General features: G+C 28.5%; 3 protein-coding genes and 2 long non-coding RNA genes across 8 annotated transcripts; 3 read left to right on the plus strand and 2 right to left on the minus strand.

Moving 5' to 3' along the window:
• Nucleotides 1-1,959: 1,959 nt before the first annotated feature.
• Nucleotides 1,960-3,601, plus strand: LOC131174485 (uncharacterized). The gene is made up of 2 exons (XM_058137974.1): nt 1,960-2,416; nt 3,242-3,601. Exons 1-2 carry the CDS (start codon nt 2,107-2,109, stop codon nt 3,298-3,300), a joined length of 369 nt encoding a protein of 122 aa, XP_057993957.1. The 5' UTR covers nt 1,960-2,106; the 3' UTR covers nt 3,301-3,601.
• Nucleotides 3,602-7,608: 4,007 nt separating this feature from the next.
• Nucleotides 7,609-11,759, minus strand: LOC110659004 (nuclear transcription factor Y subunit C-2). Of its 4 annotated transcripts, none has more exons than XM_058138088.1 (7): nt 11,500-11,759; nt 11,293-11,392; nt 11,128-11,198; nt 10,615-10,785; nt 9,943-10,026; nt 9,718-9,810; nt 7,609-7,822 (listed from the first exon to the last, which is right to left on the minus strand). In XM_058138088.1, the coding sequence occupies exons 1-7, from the start codon at nt 11,614-11,616 to the stop codon at nt 7,793-7,795; spliced, it is 666 nt and encodes a 221-aa protein (XP_057994071.1). In that variant the 5' UTR covers nt 11,617-11,759; the 3' UTR covers nt 7,609-7,792. The 4 variants fall into 4 exon arrangements, with proteins under 4 accessions (XP_057994071.1, XP_021672515.1, XP_021672517.1 ...); XM_021816823.2 differs by having other exon boundaries at nt 10,591-10,785; nt 11,500-11,757; XM_021816825.2 differs by having other exon boundaries at nt 7,609-9,601; nt 10,591-10,785; nt 11,500-11,756.
• Nucleotides 11,760-14,770: 3,011 nt separating this feature from the next.
• On the plus strand, nt 14,771-15,682 carry LOC131174536 (uncharacterized). Its single transcript, XR_009144892.1, has 2 exons — nt 14,771-14,919; nt 14,964-15,682. It is a non-coding gene; the product is annotated as an uncharacterized LOC131174536 (long non-coding RNA).
• A 123-nt stretch (nt 15,683-15,805) lies between these two features.
• On the minus strand, nt 15,806-17,664 carry LOC110659005 (zinc finger CCCH domain-containing protein 14). Its single transcript, XM_021816827.2, has 2 exons — nt 16,879-17,664; nt 15,806-16,543 (listed from the first exon to the last, which is right to left on the minus strand). The coding sequence occupies exons 1-2, from the start codon at nt 17,518-17,520 to the stop codon at nt 16,235-16,237; spliced, it is 951 nt and encodes a 316-aa protein (XP_021672519.2). The 5' UTR covers nt 17,521-17,664; the 3' UTR covers nt 15,806-16,234.
• A 6,579-nt stretch (nt 17,665-24,243) lies between these two features.
• On the plus strand, nt 24,244-25,551 carry LOC131174494 (uncharacterized). Its single transcript, XR_009144808.1, has 2 exons — nt 24,244-24,292; nt 24,740-25,551. It is a non-coding gene; the product is annotated as an uncharacterized LOC131174494 (long non-coding RNA).
• Nucleotides 25,552-26,347: the final 796 nt, after the last annotated feature.

Genomic DNA, 26,347 nt, shown 5'->3' on the forward strand with positions numbered 1-26,347 from the left:
TCTAGCCCAAAAGTTGAAATGGGCTAAAACTTTCTGAACAAAAATTGGGCAAACCGCTCGATAGATTTTGGTGTTCTTGGTGTCTATAGAAAGCTCTCGAGGTATAGATGTGGTTTGACACAAGACCCGACCTAAACGGTGGCGAGATTTTGGCCGGGAAGCCAAAACAGCGCGCGCACGCAGGGGGAGCTTTGCGCGACGTTTCCGACCGCCTGGAGCGTCTGCCGGCTGCAGGGAAGAGGCCTGGAGGTGGGCTGACGAGCTAGAGAGGGCTGGGTGGCGGCGGCGCGGCGAGGGGAGGAGAGAGGAGAGAGAAAATGGGAGAGAGAGGATCAGCGACGGGAACGCGCGGGGAGAAGAAAAAGAAGAAGAAGACCAGTCTGATTCCACCAGTCCAGTTCGATTCGATACAAAATTTTAAATTTTTACTCTACCTTGGGACCCAAAACGAGGCCCAAAATTTTTGACAAAATTCTAAAAAACTCAGAAAAATTCATAGAGTCCAAATATATTTTTAGTTTTGTCACGTGGTCTTTAAATTAATTATTAAAAATCATCAAAGTTTTATATTTTCGAAAAATCGAAACCGATTTCTAAAATCTAAAAAATTTCAAATAATTTCCTAAAATTTAAGTAAAATGAAATATTAATATTTACCCATAAAATAATAAGTTTAAAAATTATGGATGTTACATTTCTATTGAAGAAGTTGTGTCTGAGACCAATGAGCCGATTCAAGTCAATTCAACTATGACTCCAAGTGTGCCTTTTACTTAAGAGCAAGTCCAGCAGCTTTTGGCTTTGATTCAACATCAAAATTTGATAGCTACACCACAATCAACCACTAACCAAGTCAGTACTACCCATACTTCATCTTCCTTAACCCAAGGTAATGTTGTGACACTGAATTGTTCTTCAAATCCAGTTATGTGGATCTTGGATACAGGAGCCACTGATCATATTTGTTCTTCCTTATCATTGTTCACTACATATAAGAAAATTCAACCTATTTTTATCAAGTTACCAAATGGAAATCAACTTACTACTCATTACTCAGGAACAATCCATTTTTCAGATGATTTTTTTCTTGTTGATGTTCTGTACATACCCACATTTACCTTTAATCTCATATCTGTTACAAAATTGACTTTATCTCTCAATTGTTGCTTGATTTTTCAACATAATTACTGCTTTATCCAGAAAATCAATACCTGGAAGATGATTGATATAGCTGAGACTAAGGATGGCTTGTATGTTCCACACAAACCTGCAGCTAGATTTCCCACCATTTTAACTACAAACACCACAACTGTTAGTTTTGATATTTGGCATTATAGGCTCGGTCATCTCTCCAAATCTAGACTATCTGTTCTTCATGAAACTTTTCCTTATATTTTTGTCACTGATCATGTTCATTCTTGTGATATATGTCCTTTAGCAAAGCAAAGGAAGTTACCATTTCCTGTAAGTCAATCTAAGTCAGTTCATTCTTTCCAATTACTTCATGTAGACATTTGGGGAGCTTTCTCTGTTACTTCAATAAATGGACACAAATATTTCCTTTCAATTATTGATGATTATAGCAGATTCACTTGGGTTTTTCTGATGAAAAATAAATCTGAAATCAGGCCTTTGTTGCAATCTTTTATCCAGATGGTTGAGACACAATTTGATACTAAAGTCAAAATTATTAGAAGTGATAAAGGTCCTGAATTTTCTATGATTGATTTTTATAATTGAAAAGGTATTATTTATCATACCACTTGCATTGAAACTCCTCAACAAAATGTTGTTGTTGAGAGAAAACATCAGCATATCTTAAATGTTGCATGAGCTTTACTTTTCCAATCCAAATTACCTAAAACCTTCTGGTCATATTCCATACTTCATGTTATTTTCCTCATTAATAGACTTCCTACTCCCCTTTTAAACAACATATCTCCTTTTCAACTCTTATATATTCATCCTCCTGATTATCTTCAATTGAGAGTATTTGGTTCTTTATGTTATGCTTCTACTTTGACTTCTAGCAGAAATAAGTTTGATCATAGGGCAAGGAAGTCTCTCTTTCTTGATTTGAAAGATGGTACAAAAGGTTTTTTACTTATGGATTTGCATAACAGAGAAATTTTCATCTTAAGAAATGTGATTTTTCAAGAAAATATTTTTCCCAATGTTGCACATCAGATCTCATCCTATCCTCAACCAACAGATCTTTCTTACATGGATTATTCACCTACTTCACCTACATTAGACTTTTCTTCACCTACTCCTTCATCTCAATCTATCTTACCTTCATCTGCTCATTCTTCTCAACCTACCAGAATGTCTACTAGATCAAGGAGACCTCCAACTTACTTGCAAGACTATCATTGTAGTCTCATGTCATCTGCTGATACCAATCATCTCTCCAAAGGTATTTTATATCCTTTATCTTATGTTCTCTCTTATCATTCACTTTCTCTCTTATCATTCACTTTCTCCATCATATCTTCATTATACATTATCCATTTCTACTCATATTGAACCAAAGGACTACAACCAAGCCATCAAATTTGATATTTGGAGAGAAGCTATGGCTAATGAGATTTCTACTTTAGAGCAAAACCACACATGGACTCTTGTTGATTTACCTCCTGGAAAGTTTCCTATTGGTTGCAAATGGGTCTATAGAATCAAGTACAAGTCCGATGGTTCTTTAGAAAGATATAAAGCTAGGCTTGTGGCAAAGGGTTACACACAAACTGAGGGCATCGATTTCTTTGATACTTTTTCTCCTGTTGCCAAGATGACTACCATTCGAATTCTTTTAGCTGTAGCTTCCATAAATGGCTGGCATCTACAACAACTTGATGTAAATAATGCTTTTCTCCATGGAGATTTGCATGAAGAGGTTTATATGATCTTACCACGTGGTTTTCAATCTTCTAAATCTAACCAAGTTTGCAAACTCCAAAAGTCCCTATATGGACTCAAGTAAGCTAGCCGCCAATGGTTTTCCAAATTTTCACAAGCTCTCATCTCCTCTTCTGAAGCTGAATATAGGGCACTTGCTTCTATAACTTGTGAAATTCAATGGATCATGTATATTCTCAAAGATCTTCATATTGATCATGATCAACCAGCTATCATTTTTTGTGATAACCAATCAACTTTGCATATTGCTGCTAATTCAACATTTCATGAGCGTACCAAGCATATTGAGTTAAATTGTCATTTGGTTCGTGATAAAATTCTGCAGGGTCTTATCAAGCTTATGCCAGTTCCTTCCGAGGCTCAGCTAGCAGATATTCATACTAAGCCTTTAGGTGTTACTTCCTTTTGTGCTATTTTGCTCAAGCTAGGAATGATCAACATTCATTCTCCAGCTTGCGGGGGTTTTACCACAGAAAAATGATCATGGCTGAATCAATCAGAAGTGTGAACGAGCAAATGTAACTTATTTTTGTTAGTTTGTTATAATTTTGTTTGTTGGCTAGCTGAGTCAGCTAGGTAGTTACTTAGTTCTTCTTTTCTTGCTAGTTTCTTTAGTTAGCAGATTTCTTGTATATAAAAGGAATAGTGTACACCACTTTATACGAAAAATCAATGAATCAGTTTTTCACAATTTTCTTCACTTCATTTTCTAATACTTTTAAACATTTTTATGTATAAAAATATAAAAATAATATAGAGGGAATCATGAATCAGCCACAAAATAGATGTTTTAAGTATTTGATATATATGTTTAATTTAGCTTTATTCAGTAATTGAAGGTACATGACTCATCTGACAAACTCAAATTCAAGTCTCCACAATCTCAATTCCCTACTTGAAAAGTATTTGATATATATATATATATATATATATATATATATATATATATATATATATATATATATATATATATATATGTGTGTGTTTCAATCCTATAATTCAATTTATTATCAGTCACTAATGTGCAGCCTTAATTATAAGGATGATTTTAACTTGGCTAATTGCTCTGGCATGTTGTAATTGTGGAGATTTGTACATCTGGTCTTTACTTCTATTCTCAATTATGTGATCAGTTTCTTGTTGCGGTTATCTCGTTGTACGCTGCAGCTGTTTGGATTTGACATTTGGTTCTTATTAATACTTGCAGACCTTTCTTTTATCTTTGTCGATTTGATGCTCTCTTAAGGGTGCTTTTCTTTGAAAGCTGCTACCATCTGTGCTTATTTCATTGTATCTTGTAGCTTTCAATTGCATTTTGCAGCTTGGAATGTACTAGATTTTGGTCTTTGTGTTTTGCATTTTTGTTGTGTTAATTTCTTCAGGTTTTTTTGTTTACTTAGAATGCCCATCCTAGTTGAATGTTCAGGAGTGGTATATTGGCTAGGATTAGAATGAATGTACCTATACTAAATTTTTTCTGAATTTAATATTAATATTAATAAAATAATCTTCTTATAAAAAATAAGGATGATTACAAAATTAATCATATATTCCAAATTTTGAAATAAAATTAATAATGCATTTAATTATATGAATTATTGTAATTATGAATAATAAGTTGGTTGGACTCTGATTAAATAATTCAAAAGTATATTTAAAGTTAATTGTTTTTTCATTGATAAATAGAACACATGCAGATACAAGTCAACATGACTATAGTTCAAGCTGTAGGGATAAGAATATCCCTTTCTAAGTGTTTGGTTAGTTTAATTTGATTCGGTCTAAAAAAATTTAAAATTTAAAATTTTTAACAAATCAAACTAAAGGAACTCAATTTAGGGGGAAAATCGAATTGAGTCGAACTAAATAAACTAAAATTTTTAATGGATTAAATTAAATTAAATTGAATTAGGAAAAAAATTAAACTAAATATTTTCAGTTCAATTTATCAATTTGGACTTCATCTTAAGCTTTTTTAGACTTATTTAATCTCATTTCGGACCTAATTTTAGTTATATTGTATATTTTATAACTATAATGTGAGATCTAATAATAACAAATCAATCTATACTGAATACGCACTGAATTTTTTGAAATCGATACCGATCTAAATTACTACAAAAAATAAAACTGAATTTTTAAATAAAATAGGTTCGACCATTTTTTTTTTTAATTTGAATTGAATTTTGCTCATCCTACCTTATTTTTTACCAATTATGGTTCTTCATTGAAAAATCTTTAATATTATTTATTTTTTCAATAATATTATTTATTATGAATACATCAAGTAGATATAATAGAATGCACTTTTAAAATCATCTAAAAAAATTAATTTCAATGTATAAAATCCGACTCAAAATACTCTCACTGTTAAAAAAAAAAAATGCTATTCATACAGGAACCATAAGTTTTAATACTAATACAAATGAGTACAATGAGTGTAGCTTTGACGCTCTCAAGTGTGAAATAACTTACCTGCTTTTCATTTCATACATTAAAAATTATTGTAGTTTCAATCTTTGATCTTTTATAATATTTTTCATTTAATGTATTACAGTTTAAAAATGGGCAAATTATTTCCAACATAAAAAATTTTAAAGACTTCCTTTTGAAATAAAAGAATTCTTACATAATAATGCATGAATTTTATTTCCTTTAAAATATTTTTTTTTAAATTAAAAAATTAAAATTTTTATTCTAAACGTAAATTTTAAAAAATTAATCAGATTAAATTTTTTTGTAAAATTATAGTTTTTAAATAGGAAAAAATGAAATCTTTTAAATATTTAGGCCATGTTTAAACTATGGGTCCGTTTTCAAATATAGTATTTATATGTTTTCGACATTTTAAAAATTAATAAACACCATATTTAAAATAATAATAATAGTAATAATAATAATAATAAACAATTGATTTTTTTTTTTTTTGATAAACAATTAATCGTCAACAGATTATAATCGCAAATGATTTCTCAATTTTGATTAAATTTAATAAAAACAAAAATATTGGTGAATATTAATGTTGAACACATAAGTTTGTATTCTTTTGAGTTCTTTTGGCCAAAATTAAACATCTTACGGGTTTAAAGTTAGAGTATATTATTTTTATGATTATTCAATAAATAATTTAATGATAAAATTTTAATTTAAATAATTTAGCTTTTAATTTTTTAATATCTCATTTCAATTAATAATTAAGGCTCTATTTATTTTACAGAAAATAATTTATATATAAAAAATATTTCTATGAAAATTATTTTTTAAGATTTTTTATTGTTTAATTGAAATATTAAACTAATATTATATATTTATGTAATATATATATAAGTATTTTCATATTTTAATAAGATTGTCAAAATTAAAAAAAAATGATTTTCTTTATTCAAAAGAGGAAATTATTTTTCTTAAAAATAAATTAATTTTTTTATCGTAAAATAATTTTCCTAAATATTTCAAACGTTAAAAAATATTTTTTAATATTTTTCATAAAACATATGAGACTAAATTATGATAAAGACCTCATTTTTTTTTCTTATATAGTTAGGAGTTGGATTTGTGGCAAAATGACAATACTTATTTTCTTTAATAAATTTAAAATATTAAATTTTTTAACAAAATCAAATACCTGAAATTTTATGTAAAAGTAATCACAAAAATTAGATAAATTTACATACTTAATGATCATATATTTATACTTTTTTTTTTTTTTTTTTTTGAAATTCGTTATTGGAGTAAAGGTAACTCCAAAACTGAATCCTAATTTCATTAGAATGTAAAGTTGCCTCTCCTTATAAAATAGCTCAAGTGAAATTACATATTTGGTTGGAATCCAGAAATGGACTTTCCATGCACCCAAGTACTGAGAATTGGGTAAGTAAACTCAGCACGCGAGTCCCTTTATTCCATGTTATCAATGGTGAAAGATTAATTTTATTCTCACCCAGATAGCACAAATCCCGCCAAGAATCATGCACTAAAATCATGAAACCAGATGTGATGTTCTTTTTTTTAATTGAAAACCCATCAAGAAGCAACCTACTTTCTAAGAGTCAATATATATATCAAAAATATTTATATCATTTTTGCTGAAAAAATAAATTTTCTAAAAAGTAAAGTATTTTGAATTAAATAAGACCTTATGTTAAATCGTAATCACTATTGGGAGAGAGGGGAAGGGCTCTCGCAAAACAAAGAAAGATGAAAGATGGGCAATGGCCTAAGAAAAGGGCCCGTACCTTCTTTGGGCAATAAAGCTGCGTTTAAGTGTTTATTATTATCATTATTTATGATTCGGAGTAAACCGGCACATCTATATATACTATTACGGGAAGAAAGATTGAGGAAGACTAACTTTTCTTCTGCTGAAGAGAAGACTACTTTTTCCACTTCTTTATCTCCTCTTCATATTGTTTCCTTCTTATACATTTACTCGCAATCAAGATGGTGCTAAATTGATAAGCAAGTGGCTGATATGGTACTTACCACTTCAGAATGATATAAGCTATTAGCTGCCCAAGGTTATATGCAAAAGACTGAATTAGATTATGTTGCTAAATATGATAAACTTAAACTTTAGCTCTGCTTTGTTTCTTTTTGATATAATTGGCTCTAATTGAAATTATCGCTGGTTCTGTTTTAGTTTAATGATATGGCACTGAAGGCAATTTATAAAATTTTGAATTCAAAATCAAATCAACAAAATAAATTTCACTATGAAAATTGATTATCTCATATAGAAAGTACAAAGAGGAAATCCAAAGAAATAAAAGGACCCAACTTACAATAAGATCATAACTAATTAAATAAGAACCAGCTCAACATCATAATAGATATTCAGAGAAAATACAGGCATCCATGCCCCTTCTTTGCAAGACCCTCAGCAAAATACACTCTCTAATGAGAGACTCTGTAAATAGTTTTTCACTAGGATTACTGCTTAAGCAAGTAAAACATTAGTAGAATCATTGAGCAAAAAGTAATCATTCACAATTATTAATTCTATAAATAATTAATAGAATTATACTTAATTGGGATTGAAGAATAAAGGGTGCTAATAGAAATTGTAACCCTCTTATCATCCGAAATTATTTAATCTTTAGTACTAATCAATCAAAGCAATATATTGAATATAACATTAAACTATATATGATGATATCTCCTAACAAAAATTAAAATAAATTTATAATTAAATGAACTCTTTTAAAAATATTTCTGAAAAATTATTGTCATAAAACTAAAACACCAAGATTCCTGTGCCTAGAATCAAAGGCATATATATATATGGTAAAGAATTTGTTTCCTGTTGCTTGCAGCATCCATCTAGTCATGCACTCAATCAAAGGAAAACATTGCCTGGAGGCTGAAGCCAAGAAGAATTAATAAAAGAAAAGGAAACAAAAGATGATTAAATACTTGACAAAGTGATGGATGATCGAATAGGGACACCGCAGCAGAGAAAAGAAGGGAAAGGGAGGAGCTTCTGGAAATCATCGGAATGGGCGACATTGGGAAGAAACATTTATACACTTATTCAAGAGAATAATAACATATATATAATTAATTCTCTTATCGTATATAAAATTCTTTCCCAAACCGCCCATTCCTACAACTTCCAGTAGCTCTCAATCTCCCTCTCCCTCTTCTCATTATTCTTCACTCTCTTCTTATTTTTCTATCAAAACACTGAAAGCTTATGCACTCCACAAGTTCAATTTAGCCCTATTTATATATCAATCAATCTTTACCTAACCCTAACTTATATGCCTTTTTACCTGTATACCATTTTTTTTTTCTTTTTAATTTGCCTACATGCTCCTACACTTGCGGGTTTTTGCTTTCTGGACCACAAGTGTTATGTTGTACGCATTGATTATTATTATGATTATTATTTTTAAGGAATAAATAAAATATAGAATTTGTAAAATGAGAAAGAAGGGGAACATTGCAAATGAAAGAAGACAAAGGGCGTAGAAGTAAAATTGAAAATAAGAGGGACTGAATGCGCAAAGCAAAGCAATTAAGAAATGTGAGGTAAGCAAAAGAAAAAGATGGGTGAGCCTGCGTGAGAAATAAGCTTTTTGACTAATTGGCCAAACACTTTGTAAGAAGCTCTTCCACTTTAAGAATTTCATGCAAAGATGTTTGATATTTCTTTTTACTTTTTGGATTTTGCGAATATTTTTCCTTCTCAGATTCTATCAATTTTCATTTGCTTCACAGCTAGACAGCATATCATCCTTCTTTCTTTTTGTAAATTTACAATAAAGTTGTAATATTTACTTATAATTAGAAAATTGCGACAGAGTTAATACTATTAGCTTCATGAATCATGTGAGTGCAGAAGGAGAATCATTATTTGCATTTTTCACATTTTTTTCTCTTTTCTTCATCCCTTATAAATACAGTATTACATATATAATTTATTAAGTTTTAATATAAAAATATAACTAAATTAGCTTGATTTGGTTTGAAGGAATTAGCTAAGATCTATCAAATTAAAACAAAATATACTTCAAATTCTCATGGCATTTATGAGAAAAAAGAAAATATATTTAAAATCTCATGTAAAAGACATGAATTAGTCTGTTTGTTTTATGGATCATTAATCATAAGATTTGATGATTGTTTGCCACCAGCTACCCTCTTTCCACCCTTGATTTCAGCAAGGCTCTCAGAAATTATGCTTCTGTAATGGCTTACAGTTAAACATGCAAGGCAAAAGGTCATGAATGATAAAAATTGTAAATAATTTAAGACTCTATTGATGAGTACAATTGAAATTGAGATGTGGATAACTCTCACCTTAAAGTCAAATTCATAATTGAATTCAACAGGAGACGTTGATGTCCTCATCATGAATTGTTGAGCAATTCCATGATTCGTCAACACAAAATCCTGAAAAATTCATTCACGTACACAATTTCATGCTAGAGCTTGAAACGAAACTAACCCGTTAATGTTTCTAGCAGACCATGCTGCAGTCTACTGCAGGTTCATTCCGCAAATATCTTGAGCCATTTCACTCACCTCATTAATGTCTATAACAGGAAATGGAACTTGAATTGCAGGAAGAGGTTCAAGTTCATCACTACAGTTTTCAGTCTCACCATCCTGATTTAATATCACACTACAAAAGTTAGTTCAACTTCAAAACGGTTTTTGTAATTATTTTTGTAAGCAATAATTTTTTTAAAATTGAGAGGAAAAGGGGTAAGGGAAAAATCAATATAGAGACCCCGAAACCAACTGGTTTCAATCCCATATACCCACCTATCTATTACAATCTCTGTTGATGAAAAACCTCTTACACAAAAATAAACTACAAAACATGCAGCATCTATAACTACACACAATAGCTTTTATAACATGTTTATTTCTATCTTGTCTGATTTAATGGCTAAAAGTATATTATTCATCTGATAGATTTATATTCCAATCCCCACTCTCCCAATCTCCTATAACAAAAAAATTTATTTCCAAGTTCAAGAGAAAAGAAGAGGGAAGAATATTAAGGATATAATTCCCAATTGTTTACATAATTATTAGAAAAATAACTAAACAAAAACAAAAATTCGATTGAAAATGAGTGCTAAATATATGATACAGCACATATGCAAAAATGTAATTAACAACGAAAATTTATATGTGGTTTTAGAGAGAAAATTGAAGAAACACCTTGTGATGGTCAAAAGGAACAACCTCAGCCAAGAAATCAAGAGTATGACTGGTCCTTATAGCTCTAGCAATGTCACAGCGCTGCAACGTTCGGCGCTTACATACTTCAGTTTGAAGCCATGCGCGAAGAGTGAGCTCCAAGATGAAGAGCTCACATGCTTTTGAGAACAATAGAGGAGTTTCTGCGCTGATCATCTAATCATATATACACATTTTAACAAGCTATATGAGCAACAAGCACCAAATAATAACAAGCTAAATAGGAGATTGTGATCAAGCTAGCTAGCAAAAAAATTCCTCAATATTCTTCTGAACAAACACAGTTCCTGATCCAATTCCTCATGCACAGAAGTGTACAAACCAAAGGGGAAATTTTCTTTTTTCTTTTTTTTTTTTTCTAATTAATCAATTCTTCCCCATGTTCAAACAAGATTTAAGCTAGATAACAGATTTTTTTTTTTAAACAGATAAGGTAATTCGCTAAAGATTTTTTTTTTCAAAAAAAAAAAAAAAGAGTGAAGGAATAAAATTCCAAACCTTCACTTCTCCATCATATTTCATGATCCTTTTGATCCTTGCTAGAGGAAGTTGATGATGGCTCTTAAACGCTTAGATCAGTCACAAGACAACCAAAATGGGCACAAATTAGTAAATATATATATTTAAATACTTATATAATTAATTAAGCCAAAGGAAATTAACCTGGAATATTATGAATCTCCAGCAATTGTTGATTCCAAAAAATGGCCAAATTTTGCTTCAGCACTTGCATAAAATGAGAGTTCCTGGACTCTTCACAACCCTACGAATGCATGAAATAGAAATATATAATAGTAAAAATATTTTGATATATAATTGAATTAATAGTTAAATTCACAAAGCACAGAATTGAAGAGAATTTAGGCTGACCTCCTCTGTAGAGTGATGGTAAGTAGGAAGCAAGAAACAAGACATTGGCATGAAGTTGTGCAGCTGTGGAGATATGGATGAAGAAAGATTGAACTCAATTGACTGATTCAAATCCATAGATAGATATGCCCTTTCTGCCTTATCTTTTTCTATGTCCAAACACAATCCTTAAATATAAAGGAAGAGGAAGAGGGCCCATATGAGGAGAAAGCAGGTAAGCATTAAGTTTAAAGCTATGAGAGAAGAACTGTATGCATTTAGTGTGATATAACCTTTACCTGGATTTTATTTAGCATGTCATTTATTAATTATACATTTTTTTTAAAAAAAATGGACTTTAAACCTCCCATATTTAGAAAAAAAATGATTATCATCACTAACCCATTTAAAAATATTGATTGTTAATTACCTAAATCACTTGCCTATAAAAAAAATTATAAATAATGTTATATTTTTTTTTAAATATATAATATTTTATTAATAAAAACCAAGGAAACTTATGAGGTTAATTCTAGACTTAGGCTAGCATGTCTTTCCAATACATCCAACCTAGAACATAAAATGTTAAGTGAAAAAAATCTCAAATAACATTAGAAAAAAGATTATTATATAATAAGTTTAAAGACTCAGATCAACAGGAGAGACTAGCATATAAGGTAACCACCCTAGCAAGAGAGTGAGTGGCTACATTAATTTGTCTTCGAATCCAAATCACCAATTAGACCTCTATGATAATAATTACTTATAATAAAAAATAGTTTGATCAAGCTCTAAGAGATCCTCTTGCAAAGAATAAATAGCATCAATAACGCTCTGAGTCCATCTTAATACCTACACAACTAACATGATAACTGTTCAATTGAAAAAGAATTTCTCTAAGTACAAAGGTCTCGATAGTATTGGGAATGAAAGTGAAAACACTGAAACTTGAAACTCTCAAAAGAAGAATAGCAAGTATAACAACACGAGATAGAATAAAAACTTTTAAAAGTGGTAATTTTGGACTCATATGTTTAATATAATGATAAATGTATCTTTTAATTTAAGTATTTTTTTTTTAAAAAAAAATTTCTTAATAATTAATATTTTTTTATAAAAATTATTTAGATGAGAAAAATTTACGTGGGTCTCATTCAAATTTTATGCCCATAGATGGTTAGATTTATACTGCAATTAAGATTATGAAAACTCATATGGAATTAAGATTATATATACATGCAATAAAAATTAAAAAGTAGCTCGAATCCTCGCTCTTAAATTCTATTCTATTTAAATCAATCAGTTCCATTGAGAAGTTGAAAGATCTGAGAATTTGATTTGAGAAATTAACTGGCATTTAATTTGTTTTCGATTTATCTTTTTTTCAGAGTAATGAATGAATTGTTTGTCATTCATACCATTTAAATAGCAAAAGAATCTGAAATTCTAACCCCACTTAGAGGCCATTAATGGTAGAGTTTTAATTTTTTTTCCTTTGTTTGAATTCATAAATTTGATTCTATTTATATAAATTTAGACCAACTACTTTATTTAAAAAAGTATAAAAAATATGAATTTAAATTTTAATTAAATTTGAAATAAATATAAAAAATAAAAAATTATAATTTAATTATGCTATTTGAAATTTCAAACTCAACTTAAAACAAAATTTTGTTGGTATTTTAACTTAGTTAATTTAGAGTTGTTTGGCGTTGGGTTTAATGTCAATAAAGCGCTTTAAAAAAAAAAAACTATTTAAGTGTTATTAAAAACTAATTTAAATTTCATTTGTTTCATATAGAGAATAATTTATATATATAAAATATTTTTTACAGAAAATATTTTTAAAAGAATATTTTCAATTAAAATATTTTTTAATATTTAATTGTAATGTTAAACTAATATTCATATTTTAATAAAATTATTAAAATCTAGAAAATGAAAAATAATTTCATCTTTTAAAAAGAGTAAGTCATTTTTTTTAAAATAACTTAGTTTTTCCTTTGACCAAATAAATATTTTCCGTTGATTTATTTTTTTAGTATCCTAAATACTAAAAAATATGAAAAATATTTTTTGTGAAATAAATAAAATTATTTTATTATTTTAAAGTTATTGTGATTAAAATATATTAAATTTAATTTTACATCAAATTTTAATACTTATAACTAATATATTTTAAAAGGCATTTTTCTTAATAGTTGCTATAGTAATGTCAAACAGATAATTAGTCTAAAATTTATAAAAATATATTTTAATACTTATGAAAATCGTCTAGGTTCAAGAGTAAGAAATAAAAAGAAACGTTAATTTCCATTTTATATAAATAGTTGATTTTGATAATCTTTTAATTAGAAAATTATTATTTTTTCTTTGAAAATAATTAGTAAATCATTATTAACTAAGTTAAAAGACCATTAAAAATTTTTTAATAAAATATATTATTTTATTACATTATGTGCATTTAAAGAGAAAATTTTACTATACAGCCATACGATAGGTCATGTTATATGGTAGTGAGTGTTGGGCACTGAAGTAGCCATATGTATCTAAGATAAGAGTTGCGGAGATGGGAATATTAAGGTGGATGAGTGGTCATATTAGACTAGATAAAGTCCACAATGAGAATATTAGAGAAAAGGTAGAAGTGGTGCTGGAGAAGAGAGATTGAGGTGGTTTAGTCATGTAAAGTATAGATATACGAAGGCTACAATTCGACAAGTAGTGCACATTAGGTTAGGGGATAGAAAGAAAAGAAGGGGTAGATCTAAAGTGACTTGGAGGAGAGTAGTACAACATGATTCAGAAGCATTACATATTTCCGAGGATTTAACTCAAAATTGTTTAGAATGGAGAAAGATAATCCATATAGCCGACCCCAAATTCTTGAGATAATGGAGATAAAGGCTTAGTTAAGTTGAGTTGAGTTGTATGCGCATTTAAAGGGATAATTACATCTAAGTTATTAAAATTATACTGCTTTTCATAACTAAATTTACTTTATAACTAAGAATTAATTTAAGCTAAAAATACACAATTAATTGCACAAACAGTATATATTATACATAATACGTTCCGAAAAAAAAAATATATATATATATATATATATATATATATATATATATATATATATATTATACGTAACAAATCAACATAATTTTATATAAGCATTAATTTTATATTGGTTCTTTCTTTTTTTAAGAAAAAAAAATATTGATTCTTTCAGTAACTAAAATAATTAATTTAATATAGTTAAATCGATATTGTGTTCCTTTGATCTCGTAACTCTCTCTACTTTTTAGGGAGAGAAAAATTCTCTCTATCTTTTGATTTTTTCTCTTAAGGTTTCATATTTTTATTCTATTATAGTTGGCGATTTTTCCCTGCCCTTTTGGGTGGGGGAGGCTGCCCTCCCAGTTTGTGGGTTCCTTTCTGCCTCAGGTGAGTTGTATATAGTATTTTCTTGGGTTGAAAAGCAGTTGGAGGAGAATCGAAGAGGGTTTTGTCGTGGCTGTTATAGCTTCGTGGTTATTACTTCTGGGTTCTCTGTGTGCAGGTTTGATTCTCATCGGAAAGGGCTTAGGTGCAACCTTGCAGAGTTTCGTGTTGTGTTAGTTGTTTTCTTTTTGTTTATGTCTCTGTTGTTAGTGTTGAGAACAATGCCAAATGGTGGTGTTAATGGGAAAGGCTTTTGGTGCTGGTTTCAGTGAAGGTTGATCTTGAGCTGGCGGCGACACAAGAGTCTTTTCCCACATCTAAAGTGGCCGACTTTCTAAGCTTTGAACAGCTGTGAAGCTTGATTGCCACCTTTGCTGCATCTTTTGTTGGCACACCTATGGTTAGGGTTCTACGTTTTGGTTCTGGCACATCCTTGGTTTGCTTTGTACTGGTAGTGTTTGAACCCTTCGTGCTTCCCTGTGTTTTGATCCCAGTGACAGCCTATGAAGATGGTGGCGGCGATGACAGCAGCAGGCTGCTGTTTTCCTTTTGTCATAGCTAGGTTTTGGTTTATAGGATTGGGTTACTGTGTTGAGCTTGTAAAGCTTTGGTTAACCATGGATTGTATGTATTTGAGCTGGGTTTCAATATGGTCTAGACTCTTGGTCTATTTTATTTAGCTCTTATAATTGGACTTGGCCCATGTATTTTCATTCTCATTAATGATAACTCTATCTTTGAGAAAAAAAAAATACATCAAAATTAATTTTACGTGTGAAATTAGAGGGTACTTAAAAGAAACATTCATCGGTTATACATATCATCAGGCATCAGCATCACAAAATTCACAATTGAAAAAAATGCAACAATGACCAAAGGTGTATCTAATTTGGTGACTGTGTCGGTGTGTGAGAGTGAGAGTTTAAGGAGGGAGAACATAACTAACTTGAAATGAAGGTTGCTTAGCATTGCACAACAAAATATCATCATTACAGGCTTGAAGTTTGGTCTAGTTTTGGAGGTTGTTCATGACCTATCCCAACCAGCTTCACATCAGAATTCAGAAATATTTCCTACAACAATCAGGAATATCCAATTTCTCTGACTTGCGACTTAAACCTCTCGGAGAAAAGTTTTAACTCTTATTACCCCATTTTACTAATTATTATATCTTCTTAATATATTTATCCTCCTCATTTATAAGTTCTCATCTCTCTTGTTTTACCCATTTTTATTAGTTACATCATATATTGATTATACATCCCCTTTGGCATTTCCTTAATCTTTACATTTCCCTTTCCCCATCAAGAAAAACAGATCAACGTGGACCCATTAGCCTCTCCTGCTCAGTAAGAGAGTGGCGAAAGTGGCACCTATGATCATAGGGACATACTTCACCGGCGAGAACCATCCTGCAAAGCTGAGTCTTGTACCTTGGGTGCCTTATAACGGGACGCAGCTCTGTAATTCCGTGAGCAAATTGGCAATGGTCGCCGTAAGGACACGTGCTAGTCTCCTGCCATTTGTTGCACAGCTCTGTCTTCCACATCCCTTGATTGTACACGTCTAACTCCACGGCTGCGTCCTCCTTCTTCCCTCGTCCTGGCACGCACACTCGATGCTGCGCCTGCATGTATCCATGGTAAAAAAGCCCTTTTTGATCAACGGTACTGATGGAATGACAGGAATAGATTGTAGAGCCATAAAAAAATTGCTATTGGCTATCTAGTGTTATCAAAATTGGCCTCGTTCTAAACCTACAGGCGAACCTAACAAACCGGAGGAGATAAATTGTCACGAAAATCACAACTGGAAGCATATGCAGTTTTAATACGGTACGGTAGCAACGGATCAGAGCTCAACAGGACGAACCAGACGGAATAAAAAGGAAAAAGAAAGTTTCATGTGGGACGTGGGGGTGCAGTGAGATTGTAAGTGAGCGAAAGGAAATATCTAACTCACCGATCCAGGGACGAATTGATCGAGATGACTCGGAACTCGCGGCCTATTTGAGGTGCTACTCTGACCGCCACCATTGCTTGCACTGGCTCGATTTGTTTTAAGATAACCACTAGACCGGACAGAAATGCTCTTCGGCAACGAGACTCGCTCTGTATTCCTCTCGAAACGGTTCGGCTCAACCATCTCGCGGCTGGTAAAGCGGCTTTGAATCGCGGCCTGAGAAGATAAGCTGAGAATCTTAACCAGCTCATTATTGGTGAATCTGAGATCGGCATTCTCTTGGCGAAGCGAGTCGATCTCGTTTGTCAAAACTTGGAGGCGAGCGACAGCGAGCTCGTAGTGGTCGCAAAGCTCTTCATACTCCAAAATAAGACGCGCCTGGTGAAGGCGGTGCTCAGTATTAAAATCATTAGTGGTGGCAGTGGAGGACGGGGAGGAGGTGGAAGGGGTTAATGAAAAGGAGATAGAAGAAGGAAGCGGAGATGGTTTTGGCGGGAAAATGGAATGATACAATGTGGTGAAATTGGAGGCAAACTGTTGAGTGTGAAGATGATCGGACGTTCGAGGAGACGCAAGCGGTGGTGATTTCGATGGCGGGGAGACGGTTTTCAGATCCGATGGTGGAGACACGCTTTTCTCCATTAGAGAATAGAGAGATGATCACCTGAACAAGGATCAAGAGAGGGAGAGAGAGAGAGAGAGAGATAGAGAGATAAGAGTGCGTGTGTTTCAACTTAGAAGGTTTGAAAGTGCTATCATGAGTGGATTAAGGCATAATTTTGAAGCTATATTATTTTAAGTAAGGTTTAATGATTGGTTTTTTATTTGTATATGTAGTTGCTTCCTTATCACTACTTTAACTAACTATGGCCCTCCTCTCCCCTTTCATTCAAAAACAGACTTAAAATGCGTAATGTCTTTGTTATATAACCAACCATCTCTTTCTCGCACCCATTTCTTCCCCTCACCACCCCACCCCCTTTTTTTTTTTAAGTGGTGGTTTGAAAATGATACTGGATCAGATTGCTTCACTCAGATACCTATAGTGTTGTTAGTTCTTCGGTCAGATTAATTGTCCCTTGATGATCAAATCCGACCTCTCTCTCGTTTTAGTCTTGCAGATTCAGTGCAATATGAGGAATAATATAAAAATACTAGGACCGTTATAAATTTGAAGTTTGGTCGATGCCCTGAAAGCCATAGATCAGCAGAAGAGTGGCCCTTCGAGTGGAAACTCATGAGGTTTCTGTGAGCAGTCTGATCTGAAGGAGGTCCCACTTGCTAAGAAGAAGAAGGAGGAGACAGATAACTAGGGTTCTAACTTCTAAATCTTTGTATGATCCTGTTGTACATGCGGTTGAAGTCTGATGTGAGGGGGAGTGGGCTAAGGCGGCTTTCTATTGATAGGCCTCGATTCCATGTTGGGTTTCCAAACCCAACTTCGAAATTACACTTGCTTTTATACAAATTAGCAAAACACCCATGCTGCTCTGCATGAATTATTTATAATTTTTATATTTTAATTTAATTTTTAATTATATTTTAAATAAAATAAATTATTATTATTAAATTAATTTTAAATTAAAATTTTTTTTCTTATTTAATTTAATTTGAATAAATTTTTACTTGTCATAATAATAAAATTTTAATTAATTTATATTATAATTAATTAAAATACCTATTTAATTATTTTTATATATTTATTAAGAGTAATTTTCATGGTTATTTTGTTTAAAATGTAATTAAAGTTCTTTATTTAAAAAATAATTTAAATATCATAAAATTTTTATATTTTATCTCATAATTTATATAAATCGGTATTTATTTTTTATAAATTATAGAAAATATATTAAATTAATGAGAAAATAATATTATTTTAAAAATGTATATATATAATATTTTTTTCAGTAATAATAAAAATATATAATATTATTATAAAATTAAAATAACATTCTATTATATTATTTTTAAAATTACTACATCTAAATGTAAATTTTTTTTATTAATCTCAATTTTTATTATAAAATAATTATTTGACAAAAATAGTTATCACTTTACATAAATTTATAATATAAAATAAATATATTTCATAAAAGTTATAATTTAAAATATCATAATTTTCTATTTTTAAAATAAATACTATAAATACATACTATTTTTCAAAAGGCAGATTTCATGATTATAATATTGTAACTTTAATTGTTCTTATCATTTTTATTTGTAACTAAATTTTCAATATTATTATATTTGTAATTTATCTTTAAAATTCTACTTCTATATAAAAATATAATTAAGAGATAATTTATGCACTAAAATATAAATATTTAATTAAAATTTAAAAATAATTTTGATGAAAATTAATTATAATAAAATATAGATAATCAAAATGTTAATTATAATTTTATTCGATATATAATTATAATGAAATAAGATATTCAAATTTAAGAAATATTAAATAAAAAAATTTTAAAAATTAATAATTAAATAAATATTAATTAGATATATTTAGACAAATAAATTTTGAGAATGATAACTAATGACTTTGAAAGAAATAATAAAATATAAAAAATGTTTGAGTACGTTTAGGTTAAATAAAAATACTTGGTGAAAAAATAGTGCTTAATATGTATCAAAAATCTCATATGATATTATATATTGACAAACAAATGAAAATCATTTAAATAAAAAAAATAATTTATAACTAAATATTATTGAATTAAAAAATAGAAATAAAAATATTTAAATTCAATTTTTTAAAAATAAAATGTTTCTTATTTATTTGGCTATTTCAATTAAATGGCCATAAGTTGGTCATAATGATGATGATGATGATGATGATGATGATAATAATAATAATAAGTATTAATTAATTTTAAGAAAATAAAATAAAAAGAATATTAAATTATTAACATAAAAAATAATATATACTAATTATACTCAACTAAACTCAACTCAACTAAGCTTTTATCCCAAAAATTTGGAGTTGGCTATATGGATTCGCTTTCTCCACTCTGAATGATTTTTTGTTAAATCCTCAGATATATGTAATGATTCTAAGTCATGTTGTACTACTCTCCTCAAAGTCAATTTAGGTCTATCCATTTTTTTCTTTATATCCTCTAACCTAATATGCTCTACTTGTCTAACTGAAGCCTCCGTATATCTACGCTTCACATGACCAAACCACCTCAATCTCCCTTCTCTCAACTTATATTCAATTGGCACTACTCTTACATTTTCTCTAATACTCTCATTAAGTCAAATCTCTATATTTTATTTTTATAACTTTTTATGTATACATTTTTATCTCTCAAATTTTTTAACAATGATTTTATAATAAAAAATATAACAATGCAATAAAAATATTTGTTAAATATATAAAATAATTTAAGATTGAATTATAAGATAGTTGATTATTAAATTACAAATTAATGATTATTTTTTTTAACTAATGGCCATCAATGATCTATTATTATTATTATTATTATTATTATTATTATTATTATTATTATTATTATTATTATTGAGGATAACATTTGGTAAATAATATTTTTGTAAAAATGAAATTATAAAAAAATAATATAAATAATTTTTAAATATTATATTTAATCATAAAATATCCTAATTTTTAAAAATCAAAATAAAAAATATAATAATTTAAATCATAAATATTAAAGTAATATTATAAATAATAATAATAATTATAATAGAAATAAAAAAATAATAATTAGTGTTTATAAAATAATATAAATAATTTATAAATATTACATTTAATTACTAAATATTTTGATTTTTTTAAAAATAGTAATTTGAATCATAAATGCTAAGGTAATATTATAAATAATGATGATAATTAAAAGAAAAATAAAAAAATTAAGTAATAATTATTATAAAGGAGATTATTTATAATTAATTATGAAATCATAAATTAATAGTCAATTTTCCTTAAATTAATGGTCATCAATTACTTTTATTATTATTATTATTACCGCTAAATGTAACATATGATAAATAATATTTTATATAAATAAATTTATAAAAAAATAATATAAATAATTTTTAATATTATATCTAATCATAAAAGGTCTTAATTTTTTAAAAATCATATTTTAAAAAAAATAATATTTTAATAAATAAATGTTAAAATAGTATTATAAAAAATAATAATAATTAAAAAAATTTAAAAATTAAATAATAATTAATATTTACAGAATAATATAAATAATTTATAAATATTGTATTTAATTTTAAAATGTCTTAATTTTTAAAAAATTAAATTTAAAAAAATAATAATTTAAATCATAAATTTTAATATAGTATTTTAAATAATAATGATAATTAAAAGATAAATAAAAAATTAAATAGTAATTAGTATAAAATAAATATTTATAGAAAGTGATGTCGTGACAAATTTTTTAAGGAAAGTGTTACATGTCATTTTCCTGTAAATACATTCCAACTTTATATATATATATATATATAAGGATTGTATTTAGAAAATAAAATTATATAATAATTGTATATTACAACTTTCAGAAAATATAGAAAAATAATCATCAATAAATTTAATTAAAAATTATCAATATATATAAATATGATAGATTTAAAATCTTACATCCTCTTGAATTTGTTTTATAAAAATACAAACAACTTCTTTATTAGAAAGTGAAAATACAATATATATAAAATTAGTATATATTTTTATCAGGTAAAATTAGTAAATTAGTTCAATTAATTCTTAATTTTTTTCTCTAATTAAATTAAACCTTTCAGGTAATAATAATAATAATAATAATAATAATAATAATAATAATAATAATAGCTATTTATTATAGTATTAAAATGTAATAATTAAATAATTTGTAACTTATATATGTATAATTAGAAAAATAATAACTTAATCATAATTTAAATAAATTATATAATTAATTAATAAAAAAAAACTTCAATGGGTAGGAGGAGGTGTGCATATATATATATATATATAATTTTTCTAAATAATAAAAAAATAATATAATATGATTAATGCTAATATTAATCATTTATTAATTATATTATAAAAAATATCAAAAAAATAATAAAATTTGAATATTAACATAAATTTCTTATATTTCATTACCATCAAAATAAAATTTTATTTCATTTTTTCATAATTTATTTTATATATATAACATTCAATAAATAATTAAAAATATATTTTTATTAAATATGTATTAAAGTAAAATAAAATCAAGGCAAATTAAAATTTATTAAATATATAAAAAAGAAAGAGATGGTAAATTATTTAACTCTATGTGATAGGAGGACAAAATATTTAACTTCATATGATAATTTTTATAGTATAATTTTAAATTATTTTATTAATTATATGATGTATAATTCTTAAATTTTTATAATTAAATGAAATAATAAAAAATTTAAGAAAAAATTTATAAATTTTTGAAATATATTTACTATTTTTAATTAGTTAGCCATAAAAATTATAGCAATAATGATAATAGTAAAGATATTTAAAAGGAAAGTGTTATATGTCATTTCTTTGTAAATACATTTCTACTTTATATATATATATATATATATATAAAAGAGGATTGTATTTAGAAAATTAAATTATATAATAATTATATATTACAACTTTGAGGAAGTATATCAAAATAGTCATCAATAAATTTAATTAAAAATTATCAATTGTTATAAATATGATACCTCCTCTTAAATTTGTTTTATAAAAATATAGACAAATTCTTTATCAGAAAGTAAAAATGTAACACATATAAAATCAATATATGTTTTTATTAAATAAAATTAATAAATTTATTCAATTAATTATTAATTTTTTATTTCACTGATTAAACTGAACTTTTTAAGTATTTATAATAATAATAATAACAACAACAACAATAACAACTATTTATTATAGTATTAAAGTGTAATAATCAAATAATTTGTAACTTATATATGCATGATTAATAAATTAATAACTTAATCATAATTTTAAAAAAATTATACAATAAATTAATAAAAAATAAAACTTCAAGTGGGAGCAAGTGCACACACACATATGTATATATTAATTCAATTAATTCTTAATTTTTCCTTTCTTTAATTAAATTGAATATCTTAGGTATTTATAATAATAATAATAATAATAATAATAATAATAATAATAATAATAACAACAACAACAACAGTAATAATAGCTATTTATTATAGTATTAAAGTATAATAATTAAATAATTTATAACTTATATATGCATAATTAAGAAATTAATAACTTAATTATAATTTAAAAAAATTATACAATTAATTAATAAAAAAATAAAACTTCAAGTAGGGCAGGTGTGCATATATATATATATATATATATAATTTTTTTGAATAATAATAAAATAATATAATGTGATTAATACTAATATTAATTAATTATTAATTATACTATAAAGAATATAAAAATTTAATAAAAATTGAATATTAACATAAATATCTTATTTTTCATTACTGTGAAAATAAAATTTTATTTATTTTTTTATAATTTATTTTATATATATATAATTAAAAATATGTTCTTATTAAATATGTGTTAAAACAAAATAAAATCAAAGTAAATTAAAATTTATTAAATATATATATATGTGCATAAAGTAGACAGGTTTTTTCCCTGGTGCTGCCACGTAGGATTCCAAAATATTTATATTTATGCCACGTGGCAACATTTAAAGTAGTCAAGTTTTCTCCTGAATTGCCATATAAGATTCTAAAACTAATATATTTATGTCAAATGGTAATATTAAATTGAATTTATTGCATTACTATATATACCAATTATATAACTATATATTTATATCTTTCTCTATATATATATAAAGTAAGGAGGTTTTCTCTTTCTATTACCATGTGGCATTCCAAATTTTACTGCCGACACGTGACATTTACAATATAAAAATTATTATATTTTACAATTATAATAATTAATGTAAGTAATTATTATTTTTTATATTAAGTATTTAATTTCATTGTTTATTTAATTCTAAATTCCTTTTAAATATCTTTACTATTACTATTATTACCATAATTTTTATGGTTAACTAATTAAAAAAAGCAGATATATTTTAAAAATTTATAAATTTTTTATTTAAGGATTCTTAAATTTTTTATTATTTCATTTAATTATAAAAATTTAAGAATTATACATTTTAAAATTAATAAAATAATTTAAAATTATTGTAACACCCCTGATTTTATATATTATTATTGGGCTTCGTGTAGGTATCCTCAATTCGCGGAAATTCGGCTGATTGGCCATCTGTGAAATTAGGCACGTAATTCTGGAAAAGTCTTCGAATTGGACCGAGGTTTTGGCTAGCTCCCATTGTCAGACGTCCCAAGCGCGTTCCCGAAGTCGGAATCGGCAAAGGTAAACCCGAACCTTGTTTTTACGTAATTTTCTAGTGCTTAAATAGGATTAAAAATCCGTAAAATATTCGTGGTAGCTTAGAAAATTATGATTCTTTTTGCAATAGCTTAGTAATATTGCTAAGGACCGCGGGGCAAAGTTTTAGAATTTTTAGAGCTTATTTGGGCAGTTTTTGCAAAAATGGTCAATTATAAGGACTAAATTGAAATTTTACATATTGTGATGGATGATTGATTTGATGGGCCCAGGAGGGGCTGTGTGATGTGATTGAGTTGTGGATATATGGATTGTGAGTATAGAAGTGTGTTTTAAGCCCTTTTGCAGGTTGGGTAGGTCCTAGGTATAGGGGAGACTCTGCCGGATTTTCGGCACGACTTAGGACGTATTGGTCTTTTTCTTTGTTTGTATTGAGTCAAATTTATTAAATGATTGTAATAAAATTGTCAGGTGAGCCGGGACAGCCTTCTTCCTCCGCCCAGCCGCCTCAGTGACCATCGTCAAGTCTGTGAGTAAAATATTAATTTTAATTATAATTTCGATATTATTATATGTTCAGCATGCCCATGCATCACTTATATGCATATATTTATGTAGTTAAACTCTAGGCACGATTTATGTTGCATTCATAACTGTTGATGTACCATGGATGTTGTTGTGGTAATTTGGAGCAGTGTGCGTGCGTTGGCGTGCGTGTGATGTGGTGTGGACTATGGATAGGACGGGGTAGTCACGGCTTGAGTAATTCGCTGGGACCCGTTCCTTCGAGGGGTAGTCACGGCTTGAGTAATTCGCTGGGACCCTCGATTTGGTTATTAAGTGGAAGTCCGAGCTTGAGTAATTCGCTGGCACCAGGTTGGATTTAAGAGAGCTGTATAGGGGATCAGCTCCCATATGTTATGATTGATACTACAGGGTGTGTGAGTGCTCCAAATTACCTTTTTGATGTTATGATATGAAAATGTTGTGTATGTTGCATTTCACTCTACAGGTTGCATTAGTTTCAGATAGTTATAGAGATTATAGTTAAGATTGATATTTTACTCTCTGAGTCGAACGCTCACTCCTGTTCAAAAATTTTTACAGGCCACAGGAAGATATTTTGTTCTGGGTTAACCTGCCTTTTTACCTCGCAGGTTGTTTATCAATATTGTGTAATTTTAATTACTCCTAGAATTTCCGCATGTGTTAGCAGTAATTATTTGAATTTGGTCTGTAATATTATTATCATGTTGGACCTGTAAACTTAATATTTTTAAGTCTGTTTGATGGATTGGATGAGGGAGCTGAGCTTCCATTTATTATTGTAACACCCCAAAATTTTATTAATTATGAGTATTTTTGATATTTTAATTTATTTGAATTTTAGGAATTTTTTTGAGATTTTTTCGGATTTTAAAAATCGGGTTCGATTTTCCGAAAATATAAACTTTGATGATTTTTAAAAATTAATTTAAAGACCACGTGGCAAAACTAAAAATATATTTGGGGTCTACGTATTTTTCTGAGTTTTCGGAAAATTTTTCGGAATTTTTGGACCTCGTTTTCGGTCCCGAGGCAGAGTAAAAATTCAAAAATTTTGTATTTCGAATCGAACCGGTCGAATCGAACCGGACCGGATCGGACCGGTCGAATCGGACCGGTCTCTTCTCTTTTTCTTCCTCTTCCTCCCGCGCGCGACGCACTCCCCTTCTCTCTCTCTTTTCTCTCTCCTCCCCTGCCGGCCACCGCCTCCTGCGCCCTCCTCGCGGCCGCCGCCTATCCCGGCCATCGGCCCGGTAACGGCCGGAAAACGCGCGCGATTCTCCCCCTGCGCGCGCCGCGCCGCTTCAGCTTCCTCGGCCAAATCCGGCCGATCCGGTCACCGATTGGACCGGGTCTTGTGTCCAAAACCATCTACTCGGCGAGAGCTTTCCATAGACACCAAGAACGCCGAAATCCATCGAGCGAATTGTCCGATTTTAGCTCGGGAAGATTTTAGCCCATTTCGACTTTTGGACTAGATTTCTCGAAAACCGTGAATCCCACGAGAAAACCGAGGCTACCAGCACGCTCCAC

The sequence above is a fragment of the Hevea brasiliensis genome, chromosome 16 (assembly GCF_030052815.1).
Source record: "Hevea brasiliensis isolate MT/VB/25A 57/8 chromosome 16, ASM3005281v1, whole genome shotgun sequence".
Classification (NCBI taxonomy): Eukaryota; Viridiplantae; Streptophyta; class Magnoliopsida; order Malpighiales; family Euphorbiaceae; genus Hevea; species Hevea brasiliensis.

Excerpts from the sequence above, each read along its gene's own strand:
- LOC131174485 (XM_058137974.1), top strand. The coding sequence starts at position 2,107 with ATGGATTTGCATAACAGAGAAATTTTCATCTTAAGAAATGTGATTTTT. Across the intron at positions 2,417-3,241 it reads TACCAATCATCTCTCCAAAG|GGTCTTATCAAGCTTATGCC; the intron begins GTATTTTATATC and ends AAAATTCTGCAG.
- LOC110659005 (XM_021816827.2), bottom strand. The coding sequence starts at position 17,520 with ATGGAGAAAAGCGTGTCTCCACCATCGGATCTGAAAACCGTCTCCCCG. Across the intron at positions 16,544-16,878 it reads ATCAATTCGTCCCTGGATCG|GCGCAGCATCGAGTGTGCGT; the intron begins GTGAGTTAGATA and ends GGATACATGCAG.
- LOC110659004 (XM_021816823.2), bottom strand. The coding sequence starts at position 11,616 with ATGGATTTGAATCAGTCAATTGAGTTCAATCTTTCTTCATCCATATCT. Across the intron at positions 9,811-9,942 it reads CTGTTATAGACATTAATGAG|GATTTTGTGTTGACGAATCA; the intron begins GTGAGTGAAATG and ends TGAATTTTTCAG. Across the intron at positions 7,823-9,717 it reads ATTATGAATTTGACTTTAAG|AGTCTCTCATTAGAGAGTGT; the intron begins GTGAGAGTTATC and ends AACTATTTACAG.